This window comes from Ceratotherium simum, chromosome 3 (assembly GCF_057802395.1).
Source record: "Ceratotherium simum simum isolate JZ-2026a chromosome 3, ASM5780239v1, whole genome shotgun sequence".
In the NCBI taxonomy this organism is placed as follows: Eukaryota; Metazoa; Chordata; class Mammalia; order Perissodactyla; family Rhinocerotidae; genus Ceratotherium; species Ceratotherium simum.
Window position 1 is genome coordinate 39,987,923 of NC_141902.1, and position 12,386 is coordinate 40,000,308.

The 12,386-nt window shown below is 40.8% G+C and overlaps 2 protein-coding genes across 5 annotated transcripts in view; one reads left to right on the plus strand and one right to left on the minus strand.

Annotated features, from left to right (window-relative positions):
• The window catches only part of UBR1 (ubiquitin protein ligase E3 component n-recognin 1), a 142,735-nt gene extending 130,857 nt beyond the window's left edge, over window positions 1-11,878 (minus strand). For both annotated transcript variants that reach the window (XM_087426079.1, XM_004421475.3), the window contains exon 1: window positions 11,711-11,878. In XM_087426079.1, coding sequence (XP_087282205.1) covers window positions 11,711-11,791 — 81 coding nt within the window. In that variant the 5' untranslated portion in view covers window positions 11,792-11,878. The remainder of the gene's footprint in view (window positions 1-11,710) is intronic.
• A 74-nt stretch (window positions 11,879-11,952) lies between these two features.
• TMEM62 (transmembrane protein 62) overlaps window positions 11,953-12,386 on the plus strand; it is a 68,709-nt gene continuing 68,275 nt past the window's right edge. For 2 of the 3 annotated variants that reach the window (XM_087426126.1, XM_087426136.1), the window contains exon 1: window positions 11,953-12,021. The gene's annotated coding sequence lies outside the window, so the exon portion shown is untranslated. The remainder of the gene's footprint in view (window positions 12,022-12,386) is intronic. The other variant, XM_087426119.1, reaches the window with a different exon arrangement.

A 12,386-nucleotide genomic window follows, 5' to 3' on the forward strand; every position in this document is an offset into this window, starting at 1 on the left:
CTATAGACACCAACTTAACCAAGTGATTAAGATAGATTATCACCAGTAATGAGAAATATTGATATAAAGAATCCCTTGGGCCGGCCCCATGGCTTAGCAGTTAAGTGCGCCCGCTCTGCTGCGGGCGGCCTGGGTTCGGATCCCGGGCGCGCACCGACACACCGCTTCTCTGGCCATGCTGAGGCCGCGTCCCACATACAGCAACTAGAAGGATGTGCAACTGTGACATACAACTATCTACTGGGGCTTTGGGGGGAAAATAAATAAATAAAATTATTAAAAAAAAAAAAAGAATCCCTTAACATGATGCACTGAGAAGGATATGGTACCATTTTTGCGTTATTCTTGCCAAAAATGCATAAGCTCATTTCAATCATGAGAAAAAAATCAAACCCAAATTGAGGAACATTCTACAAAATAACTGCTCACTACTTTTCAAAAGTCAAGGTCATGAAAAATAAGGAAAGACTAAGACACTTGTTACAAACTGGAAGAGACTAGGGAGAAACTGAGACACTGTTATAGACTAGAAGAGACAAAGAAATAACTAAAGTAATGGGGAATCCTGGACAGGATCCTGGAACAGAAAAAGTATGTTAATGGGAAAACTGGTAAAGTTCAAATAAGCTCTGTAGTTCAGTTAGTATAAAGATTAATTTCCTGTCCCTGATAATTGTGCTATGGTTATGTAAAATGTTAACATTAGGGGATGCAGTCATGAGGGATATAAGAGAACTGTTTGTGCTATTTTTCCAAGTTTTCCGTAAGTCTAAAATGAGTTCAAAAGAAAAAGAAAAAAAGAACTGATACTAAAGATGTTTATTTACTAATATGGAAAGGCATTAGTAATATAAAGTTCAGTAAAGTAGGTTACAAAGCAGTATGTATAAAATCTCATTTTGGTTAAATATTATATATATTTATTTAAATGGGGAAAAAATCAGGAGGAATATAACCAAAATGTTAACGGTGATGGGTAGTGAGATTTTAGCATATTTTCATGGAATCTGTTTGTATGTTGGCTTACCTAATATAAATAATATCCTTATAGTGAGTGATTGCATATTTTGGGGGTAATTTTTTAATTGTAAAATTAAAAATATTTTACCAAAGCCTTTAAACAAAACTATACCTTCCAATATTCTAACTCCAACTTTTCTAGGGTACTCACAGACCAACAACTTGTTTTCTCCACATATCCGGCAACAACTATAACTAGCAGATAGATAATATCTAATGTTCTATGGCATATCTAAGGTTCTTTTCTTCAAACAGTACTAAATGAAAAAAACAAACAACCAACCTGTATATTCAGTGCTATACACCAAACAAAAAACTTTTCTGGCCTACCTACCTATGGAAGGCACACAACTAGTTCCTTTCAAATTTTTCAAGAATACTTTCAAGAACAGGAGAAACTTGAGAGTCACCAAAAACCTAAGGGATCTTCTGGTTCAAGTCCCTCATTTTACAGATGAGAAAACTGAGTCACAGGAAAGAAGTCAATTGGCTTGGCTAAGATCGAATAACCAATTAGTATCAGACTCAGGAACTAAACTTATAGGTATCCTAACTCCTAGAGTTCAGTGCTCATTCTACTTAACCAAATATAAATACACAATTCTTTTAAATTTATCCTTAAGACTTGCTCAATTTCACTTCAATAGTAACACAAAACAAAAAACAAAGCTTTGTCTTCTTCTTAATTTTTTCCTCCAAATGAAGCCTCTTAGCTAACAACTGCCCCACATTCACGGATACTACTAAATGTTCTTAAATTGTATCTCTGTCATTACATGTCTTAGTGTGAAGAACTAATATTTTTAAATGTTATCCTTATACTGTTGGTTATTTTGGGCAGAATGTCTAGGTGTTGATGCCTTAAATGCCCTCTCCACTGATCTTACTACTAGTTCTCTATCCTTCCACCCCCACCCCACCTTAGCTATTCCTCAAGGTCCACCTAGCTCAAGACCTACCTCCATGAACACTTCACTGATCAGCCTAAGAAAATTTCTCTCCCCTGTAACTCCAATACAGCACTTACTGCCAGATAACTTTAAATGTGTATATCTAGCCTCTTCAACAAGACTGTCAGCTCCCTGAGGGGAGGAAATTTGCCTTCCAAATCCCTGTAACCCCACAGGCCTACCACAAGTACATAAAAATTCTCAATCACTGCTGAAGGTTATAGACTTCTTGCTAGAGAGAACAAAGAAAACAATGTTGACAACATTAAGCCTTCTAAAACTTTGTTTATAGAATTCTCATAGGAGATAAAGTACAATTATAGTCACACGTCGCTTAACAACAGGGATACCTTGTTAGGTGATTTTGTCGTCGTCATGTGAACACCATAGAGTGTACTTACACACACCTAGATGGTACAGCCTACTACAAACTTAGGCTATATGGTACTAATATTACAGCACTACTGTCATATATGCGGTCTGTTGCTGACTGAAACGTCATTATGCAGTGCATGACTGTATACTCTTTCACGAAGATTTTTTTCCTAGATGACTGCCAAAACTATGAAAATTTTTTTTTTTTTAATAATTTTATTTATTTATTTTTTTCCCCCCAAAGCCCCAGTAGATAGTTGTATGTCATAGCTGCACATCCTTCTAGTTGCTGTATGTGGGACACGGCCTCAGCATGGCCGGAGAAGCGGTGCGTCGGTACACGCCCGGGATCCGAACCCAGGCCGCCAGCAGCGGAGCGCGCACACTTAACCGCTAAGCCATGGGGCTGGCACTGAAAATTTTTTTCAACTAAGATTTCTGTCTGTTTTTTCCAGATAAGAAAAACTACATAGGATATATTTTACTGGGTAACATGTTCAGGAATTATTGGTGACTGGAGTGGGTTTGATTTTCTTCTTTGGTTGGTTTTAGTATTTTCTCCAATTTGAGACAAGAATAAAACCAAGAATTTTAAAATTCAAGGTCCAGAAAAAAAAACCAAACATTTTTTTTTTCAACATTTGGAATTAAGGGAAGGCTGTCCTAATTGACTGTTCTGTGAAAACAAGTTCTCACAACATTTAAATTCCCAAACATTCCAAACAGTTTCCTCATCCCCATGGAGACTAAAGATATGTTTTCAACTCTGACCCAGGGACTTGGATGCCTGTTTGGGAACATCATTCTGAAAAAGGAACTTGCTTTAAGTAGAGTAGATTCCTTTTGCTCAAACCACAACTTATATTTCCTTCAACTGCTGGACATCTATAGAGCCTTCAGAGGCCCTGTAATTCTTTTTCTAATTCTTCTGTTTTAAAATGGTAACAAAATCCGAAGGCTCTAGAATTGTTCATAGCAAGTACTGTATTAGTAATTGGAGCATCTATAGGCACCAGGAAATCTTTTCATTATGCAAAGTTTTCTTGTAATACTATATCACAGATTCATAAACTTTAAAAACAAGAAAACAAAAACAAAAACCACCACCACCCTACTTCAACTGCTTACCTCATAGGGAAACCCGGTCTACAACATATTTCAGTTAGCTCCCTAAGCCTGTCTGAACACTTCCTCTCAGCCAACTTCCATCCTTACAGCTCGTAATTAAACCAAAATCTACCTTCCTGTAACTTTTATCCTATGTTGCCTGAAATAATCCAATACTATTTACTCTGCTCTTTCACCCAACAGCCTTTCAAATAAATGAAGATAACTATTATGTCTCTCATTAGTCTCTTCATTCCAGGGCTAAACCGGAAGACAGAAACTAAAGAAATCCATCCAACTCTAGAAATGAAATTTGGCCATCCCAGATGACATACTACCTAGACCACTCTCCATGCTGATTACTCTTTTATGGAACATGCACAATATGCCTCTGTACAGAGGAGTGTGACTATTTATTACCTTCCTTATCTGGGGCACTAAACTGCTTTAAAAGATCACATTCTTTTTTTGGCAGCCACATCACATTATGACCTAGTTAGTCTGCAGACAACTAAAACCTTTATATCAATCACATCGGGGCCGGCCCCGTGGCTTAGCGGTTCAGTGCGCGCGCTCCGCTGCTGGCAGCCCGGGTTCAGATCCCGGACGCGCACCGACGCACCGCTTCTCCGGCCATGCTGAGGCCACATCCCACATACAGCAACTAGAAGGCTGTGCAACTATGACATACAACTATCTACTGGGGCTTTGGGGTAAAAAATAAATAAAATAAAATAATTTATATCAATCACATGTAAGAGACCTAGTCTTATACACAAATGCACCTAGGTATAAGGCTTTATTTTCATCTCAATCAAGTTTCACCTAGGGGCCCAGTCCCGTGGCGTAGTGGTTAAGTGCGCACGCTCCACTGCTGGTGGCCCAGGTTCGAATCCCAGGTGCGCACCGATGCACCACTTGTCAGGCCATGCTGTGGCGGTGTCCCATATAAAGTAGAGGAAGATGGGCACGGATGTGAGCCCAGGGCCAGTCTTCCTCAGCAAAAAGAGGAGGATCGGCATGGATGTTAGCTCAGGGCTGATCTTCCTCACAAAAAAAAACAAAAAAAGTTTTACCTTGTTGGTTTCGTAACAATATTCAGCCTAAGGAGTTTTTTTTTTTTAAAAAAAAGGAGATTTTTTCTTTTTTTGAGGAAGATTGGCCCTGAGCTAACATCTGTTGCCAATCTTCCTCTTTTTCTTTTTTCTCCCCACAGCCCCAGTACATAGTTGTATATCCTAGTTATAGGTCCTTCTAGTTCTTCTACGTGGGATGCCGCCTCAGCATGGCTTGATGAGCAGCGAGTAGGTCTATGCCGAGGATTCGAATCGGTGAACCCCAGGCCACCGAAGCAGAACACGCAAACTTAACCGCTACACAAGTGGGCCAGCCCCCAGGAGATTTTTACCTTTTGTCCTATAATGTATTTGTTACCCCTGCTAGCCTTAGGTTGTTTGAGAATACGATAAGCAAGTCTGCTATGTCTTCATGGCATTGATAAAATAGGCTGGGTCAAACAAGGCCCCTCTCTTTTCTTTCCTGTTGAGATAATATACAGGCACGCTGTCAGAATTTGCCTTTGAAAGCATCCTGGCCCTCCTAAGCCAGAGTCTCCTTTTTCTTCTCTGACCATTGGTTCATGCTCCAATTTTCTAAGCTCTCCTTGAAGTCTTTGGATGAATCAAATCTGCTGTTGTAAACTCTGGGGTACATAGCTCATATTTGCTTCTTACTGTATGGAATATACATTTGCAAACCAACAAAAATCCTTTCTTAGATTACAAGGCAGAGTATGTGTGTATCAAAAAATTAATGGATAAATTAATAGATTTTTCCTCCTGTGACTAAAGTTATTTCTAGTTTACCCATAAATACCAAAAGTTCAAAGGCATTTTAAAAGGTAGTCCATAAAGACACAGTAAGTGGTTATAGCCCCACTTTTCCAAACAAGTCAAATAGACTTTGTTCTGAAGAAAGGCATTAAGTAAACTATTAGAAGGAGAATTATATTCAAGTGAGTAATAGTAGACTCCATTCTGGACAAGGCCTATGTCATTCCCGGATGGCAAGCAGGCACTTAGGGAGGAAACACAATAACTCTGGAGTCTTTCAGTCACATTTATTCAGCACAGCATATTTCCATAAGCACTTAGCTTATTACAGGAGTGTAACTTAACATTAAAAAAAAAAAAAAGGCTGTACCAAATGCTTTAAAAAACCAAACTCATCAAATAACTACTGTTTCTTCAATAGGAGGCATGTTAACTCCGAATACCTTAGAAGAACACATAGGAGTTCACAGTAAATCACCTGGGACTAAAGAAATCTTAATATTTTGTCTTAAGCCATCTGAGGCAATGAGTTACAAGCTTAGAGAAAATTGTTTCACAGAACAGTGTATGATTAACACCTTTAGAGAAATGGGTAAAACGATAGCAAAGGATATCTGAGGTAACCCTCAAAGCCAGCACACATGAAGAAAGGAGGCGCAGCATACTGCACTGGTGCATCCTGCATCACTAATTTAGACACATATCTACCCAGACAGACTCTCTATGCAGTATTGAGGGAAAAAACCTCTTTATTTGCAGGTCAATGTCTTTTATTAAACATAAAAAGTCAGTCTCCAGCACCAGCTCATCTATACTAAGGTACTATCCTTCCCTAGCCTCTTACAGGTAGTGGGACTGAATCCGTCACTCTGATCTGCAGTTTTAGAACTTAACTTCACATCTGACGCTACAGAATTTGGTAGTGAAAGTCAGAATTTTCCCTAGCTGCCCACAACAGAAATTAGGAGACGATGAAAAAACAGGTACTAGGTCTTACTATGATCTCGTGACAAAGCATTTCAGTTAAGACTCAAGAGACTGTGGTTTTCATCCTATTTTTCTCACTCTGTGTCCTTACTACAGAAAGCTGTGCTCTGGCCTAAAATGATATAGATTCTAATTTCTCAGGAAAAACACCTCTACTCAAAATAGCATGTAACTCCTCACTCCTTCCTCTATATCTCAATATTTTTAAGTCGACTATTAAAAGATTATGTTATCTTTTAAAGAAGCCCCACACATATGAGATTGTAGGTGATTTTTTTCCTTGATTTTCCTGATTATTGCACAAACATAACAATATTAAACTTTTTAAAAAAATTAAAATCCCCCCATTTGGACACAAGATAACTTTGGGAGTAATGGAAATGTTCTACATCCTGATTTGGTGGCAGTTACACAGGTGTATACATTTGTCAAAACTCATCAACCAGGGCCGGCCCTGTGGCTTGGTGGTTAAGTGCGTGCGCTGCGATGCTGGTGGCCCGGGTTCGGATCCCGGGTGCGCATCGAGGCACCACTTCTCCGTTCATCCTGAGGCCGAGTCCCGCATACAGCAACTAGAAGGATGTGCAGCTACGACATACAACTATCCACTGGGGCTTTGGGGGGAAAAATAAAATAAATAAAATCTTTAAAAAAAAAAAAAAAACTCATCAACCAAACACTTAAAACAGACGCATTTTATTGTATATAAGTTATACCTCAATAATGTCAATTTTTTAAAAATCCTCCCTATTCAATTTTAAACTTTTTAACCTCATTATCTCTTAACCTCCTCAACTCCTATTACCTCCACCCCTACACCACCTCAGCTAATGTCTCCTCATTCATTCATTCACGCATTCAATAAAAATTTTGAAGCAGTGTGCTAGGTACTGGACATTCAGATGTGAACAAGAAACAGTTCATGCTCTCAAGGAGTTTACTGTCTAGAAGGAAAGACAGACAGTAAACAGGCAATGCTGAGCATAGCTTGAGACACGCTATATACAACAGAGTATGGAAAGGGTACTACAGGAATGCACAGAGGCGCGTCTAACCTGGCTATGACAAAAACTTGATGTGCCTTCATGTTTTCAAACTCCAAAATTCCCCTTTCTGATGATAACGTTCAGTCCTTCCACTTACGTCAACAACATAACCTTTAATACCTCAAATCCCACAAATTCCCTTGGCCTTTCTTACTTCCCTGTTTAGCCTGGACTCCGAGGTTAGCCACTACCCTAACATTCCTCCTCACTCTTCTCCCTCCCTCTATCCACAACCTCCCTCCCCAATCACTACCAATCTTGCTAAAATAAATCACTGAGGTTGATCCTCAGTTATTCATTAAGAGTATGTAAATATCTGCTATATCAAGTGCATACTGGGATACATCAGTGAAGAAGTCACACGTGATTCTTGCCTTCATGGAGCTTACATTCTGGTGGGAGAGACAGACATTTAAATAAGTAAAGACAATACAGTAATTACAAATGGTAATAGGTGCAGTGGAGGAAATAAACAGGGTGCTTTGACAGAGAATGATAAGAGGAACCCATCTTTTAGACAGAGTGAGTATCAAGAAAAATCATAGGACAAACACTCTAGGAAAAAAGAACAGCAAGCAAAGGTGCAGGGCCTGAAGCAAGATAGAGCTTGGGCTTGTTTTAGAAACTAACAAGCCCAGGGTGGCTAAAAGTGAATGAGGAGAAAGTAACAAGAAATGAGGGGAGATGTAGGGGCTGGATCAGGCAGAATCTTGAAGGACTTGTAATGAGTTTAGATTTTATTCCAAGTACAATGGGAAGCCACTGAAGGATTTAGGCAGGAGACTGACATGATCTGATTTAGTCTTAAAAAGATTACTACTCTGGTTGCTCTGCAGAGAATGGACTGGAAGAGGGCAAAAATGGAAGCAAAGAGACCAATTAAGAGGCAATGCAATTGCCTAGGCAACAGATGATGGCTTGGACTAGAGAGGTGGAGTGGAAACAGAGAGAGTTGTTTCTATTCAAGAGCTATTATAGAAGTGTCATCTACTGAGACAGGGATAACAAAACTCTTGATCTGTCCCCTTCCTTTCCTCTCCCCAAACCCGGTCCTTCCTCTCAGTATATGGCACAACCACAGCCATGAATGCCTAAGCCAAAAACTGGGGATCCAGATGTCATCTGTTTCCTCCCTTTTCCCTCATGCCTAATCCATAAGCAAATCTTTTTACTTCTACAATACTTCCAAAATCTCTCTCAAATCCATCCACTTCTCTTCATCTCTAGTGACAGCTCTCTAGTACAAGCCACCATCAACTATAACTTGGGTTACTGCAGCAGCTTCCTAATTGCTCCCTGTGTTTGAAACACTTATCAGACATGCAAGTAGATACGTCAAGTAGGCATTTGTATTTGTGATTCTGGAGCTCAGAAGTGAGATGACTTAGAGATATAAATTTGGGAACTGAACGCATACAGATGATATTTAAAGCCACAGAACTGGATGAAATCACAGAGACAGAGGGCATAGACAGGGAAAAGAAAACAGCTTAGTACCCTGCCAGGAGACATCTTCTGAGATGGACTTATGAAAGAAAATCCAGTCAAAGAAGACAGAAGGCAGATGTTCTGTCAGACCATCCCACATACTCTCTGAGTTAAAATTTTTCTCACAGAGGCCAGCCTGGTGGCGAAGTGGTTGGGTTCGCGCGTTCTGCTTCGGTGGCCCAGGGTTCACCACTTCGGATCCTGGGCACGGACCTACTCCCCACTCATCAAGGCATGCTGAGGTGGAGTCCCACATAAAAGACCCACAACTCTACAACTATGATCCCAACTATGTACTGGGGCTTTGGGGAGAAAAAAGAAAAAAAAGAAGATTGGCAACAAATATTAGCACAGGGCCAATCTTCCTCAAAAAATTAAAAAATTGTTTTCTCAGTCCTCATCTTCCTGAATCCAATAAACCACTTTCTTGTAGAAACTACACCCTATGACACTGCACTACTCTCACCTCCTACCTGCTTGGCTGCTCCCTTTCTAGGTCCTTCCCTGGCTCTTCCTCCATCTTCTACCCCTGAAATTCAATCATTCCAGTCTCTCCTCCTTCTTCCTCTCTCCCTCTCCCTCCCTCCCTCTGTCCATGTGTGTCTGGCTCTCTCTCTGCGTACATGTACACACACACACTGTCTCTCTTTTTCTCTCTCTCTCTCTCCTCCTCAAAGATCTTATCCATTCCCACAACCTCGACTGTCAATTCTATATTGAGAACTTCCAAATGTCTAGCTAAGTCTTACTCAAAATGTGGCCCACAGACCAGGATTTCAGAATCAGCAGGCCATGCTTGTGAAAACGCAAATTCTTGGACCCCACCCCAGACCTACAGAATCAACTTCTCTAATGATTCTTAAGCAATGGCTTTTATAAATGTCCGATAATTCATACCTATTATTTCACACTAATTGCATGTTAGGTGATGTTAGGAATTTGAGAGCCTTCATGCTTGTTGATAGCAATATGACAGAAAAATGACGTGGGGTCTAAGAAGGAAGTTTGATTTAAGAATAACAGAAACTATAACCAGGAACAAGATTCTAATAAAGTTGGTAAGATTTCTTAAACCTCTGTAACTGTCCCATATTTATTATTTTTGTTTTCCCTGTCTCCGAATGGTGATTTAGAATACAAATCATTCAAATGTTAAAGAATCTCTGAACTTGTTTTGCTTAACAGCAAAGAAGTAAACTGGAAAGTCAGTATCCTACTCCACTGTCAGGATAAAATTGAAGATGGTAGCTTTAAAAAGAAAAGGAAAGTAGGAAGATATCTGGAGTCCTCAAGTAGATAGATCTAAGCCAAAAAAGTGATCATGAGGCTTAACAGTCACAAGTCTTCATCCACTTACCATCACCGTATCTTGTATTACAATTCTTTGAGCACTTGTCTTATCTGTCACTAGACTGTGAGTTCCCTGAGGCTATTACACTTCTGAAATCAACCTACTACTTTGCAAAATTCAAAGCCTTATCTAAAGAAATCTAATATTTCTTGAAGTAAAGAGTTTGCTTCCTAATTCTAGCTTGATTCCTGTACCATTATCTCCAATTCCAAATAAGCGAAGTCCAGATTGATAAGGTTTTAGTGTACCACCTGGAAGGAATTAATATATCGAAGCTTTAAATCAGCACTAGTTACCTTTGGCAATACAAAATTACAGCAACACATCTGACCACAGCACCTAGTTTCTCCACTCCTTCTAAGATGTACAAAGCACAAGCTATCATTAAGACCAGATGTTTTAGTTGCTTCTAAACTTTCCCTGTCTTCTCATTTCTTATCATCTCAAATAGATGCTTCCTTCTTCAATACCAGGTGAAGAGGTTGAACTGTTTTTTGGGGTAGAGGATGGTTGCAAGCACTGCCCTAGTTGGTGGCCAAACCTTTATTTCAACTCCCTCCCTACCTGTTTTTTATCTCCCAGCCGGTCTCTTATTTCTGGAGCTCACTCTGTTCTCTCATAAAACAATGCTCAAGTGTCTGCAGGGTTAAAATACTTCAAGAATGCTTTATTAAAACTACAAACCAGAGAAACTTCAGGAAGAGGTGTATATCCCACACTTTTCTATATGCAGCAACAAAGACAAACTGATAAACTCAACATCATGCAGTGATCAACATTTGAATGTTTTCTATATATCTCCTCACTAGATGCCTGGGGACATCCAGAGCCTTCCCTAATATTACCCCCTACTCCTCAGTCAGCTTTCTCCCTGTAGCCAGACTATTGATTCAAATTTGCTCACTATCTCTGCCCTCCCCTTCTTTCAAAATATAAGGGCAAAGTATACATTCCGAAATTAATTAAAGGTATTGCTGATTTGAAATGTCTGGAAGTCTCTTCTTCACCTTTAAATAGCAGCGACAGATGACAGGTTTTTCCACTGAGGATCAGGCCTGGGGTTCTCAAGACGTTAGAATGAAGGACTACAATTTCTACACCCCATATCTTGACATGAGTTGACAGTGGCAGCATTTCCTGCCACTATCAGGCTCCACCCAGCCAGCTATGCAATACAACACTAGGTGCTGCGTCCTGGATTCCTACCACCAAGAAAGGTTAGCACTGCGTCTATAGGAAAAATGGCTCTTCCTCTAACCCCGCCTCAGCCCCCCACACCAGACCCTCTAATAACATCAGCAGTTCTTTCTACTTCAGGATAGAGACACGCTTGAGCTCGTCAAGACTAATAAATGGCAAAGTCATTATCTTCCGTAGACTTGGCCTGCAGGAGTGTGGGTGATGATTAACTTTTTATTAAGTGGCTTCCTTCCAGATCAATCCATACGACTTCCCCTCCCCAGAGCCTCCATAAGGGGTGAAGTCCCACATCTTCCTGAGCGCGGTAGGGACGGACTTGGGGAGGAGGGGAGGAACTTGCCCACAAAGACTTACAGACGCCAGTCGCTGAGGGTTCTGGGGCAACTCCGTGCTGACTTCCATTCTCTCCCTACCCACCGCCTCCTTCTCCGCCATCTTGAGGGAAACTGACGCCCGTAGTTCCAGACCCCCGGCCGGAGACAAGCGGAAACCTGTGACCGGTTCGAGAGACGAGGGGCGACACTTTTACGACGGCCCCTGAAGTCGGGTTTGACGCAGAATCGAAGAGCGGCTTCCGTTCCGCTTCCCGGAAGCAAGCATCACGGCGTGGCGTGTACGGCTGGAGGTTTTCCTTCCCGTAATTTCTTAATCATAGTGCTTGGTGGGTGAGTGGCTGTAAATTCGGTTTCGGTCCTGGGAACCGTTGCGTCTGCGAGATAAAAAACAAATTCAGCGTCCATTGTGAAAGGAAGAAAATTGTGAGAGGCCAAGGACCTGTTCTGGGTCTCCTGGCCCGGTTGTTGGTCTGGGTTTGTTTTGTCTCTCGACGTACCTGCAGTGGCTCCCCAGAGCCCGCAAAATGAAAAAGTACTCAAAGCTCTTCCATCTTTAGGAATGTAGTCTGTGGCCACTTGTACGTGCCACAAGAAAGCTTGAGCCCCAGCGTTTTGGGGGGAGGTGCTGAAGAAATGAAAAATTGGAAACCTTCTAGTCGTTCTTCCGTAGAGGGAAGACAGAATAAACATGGTAC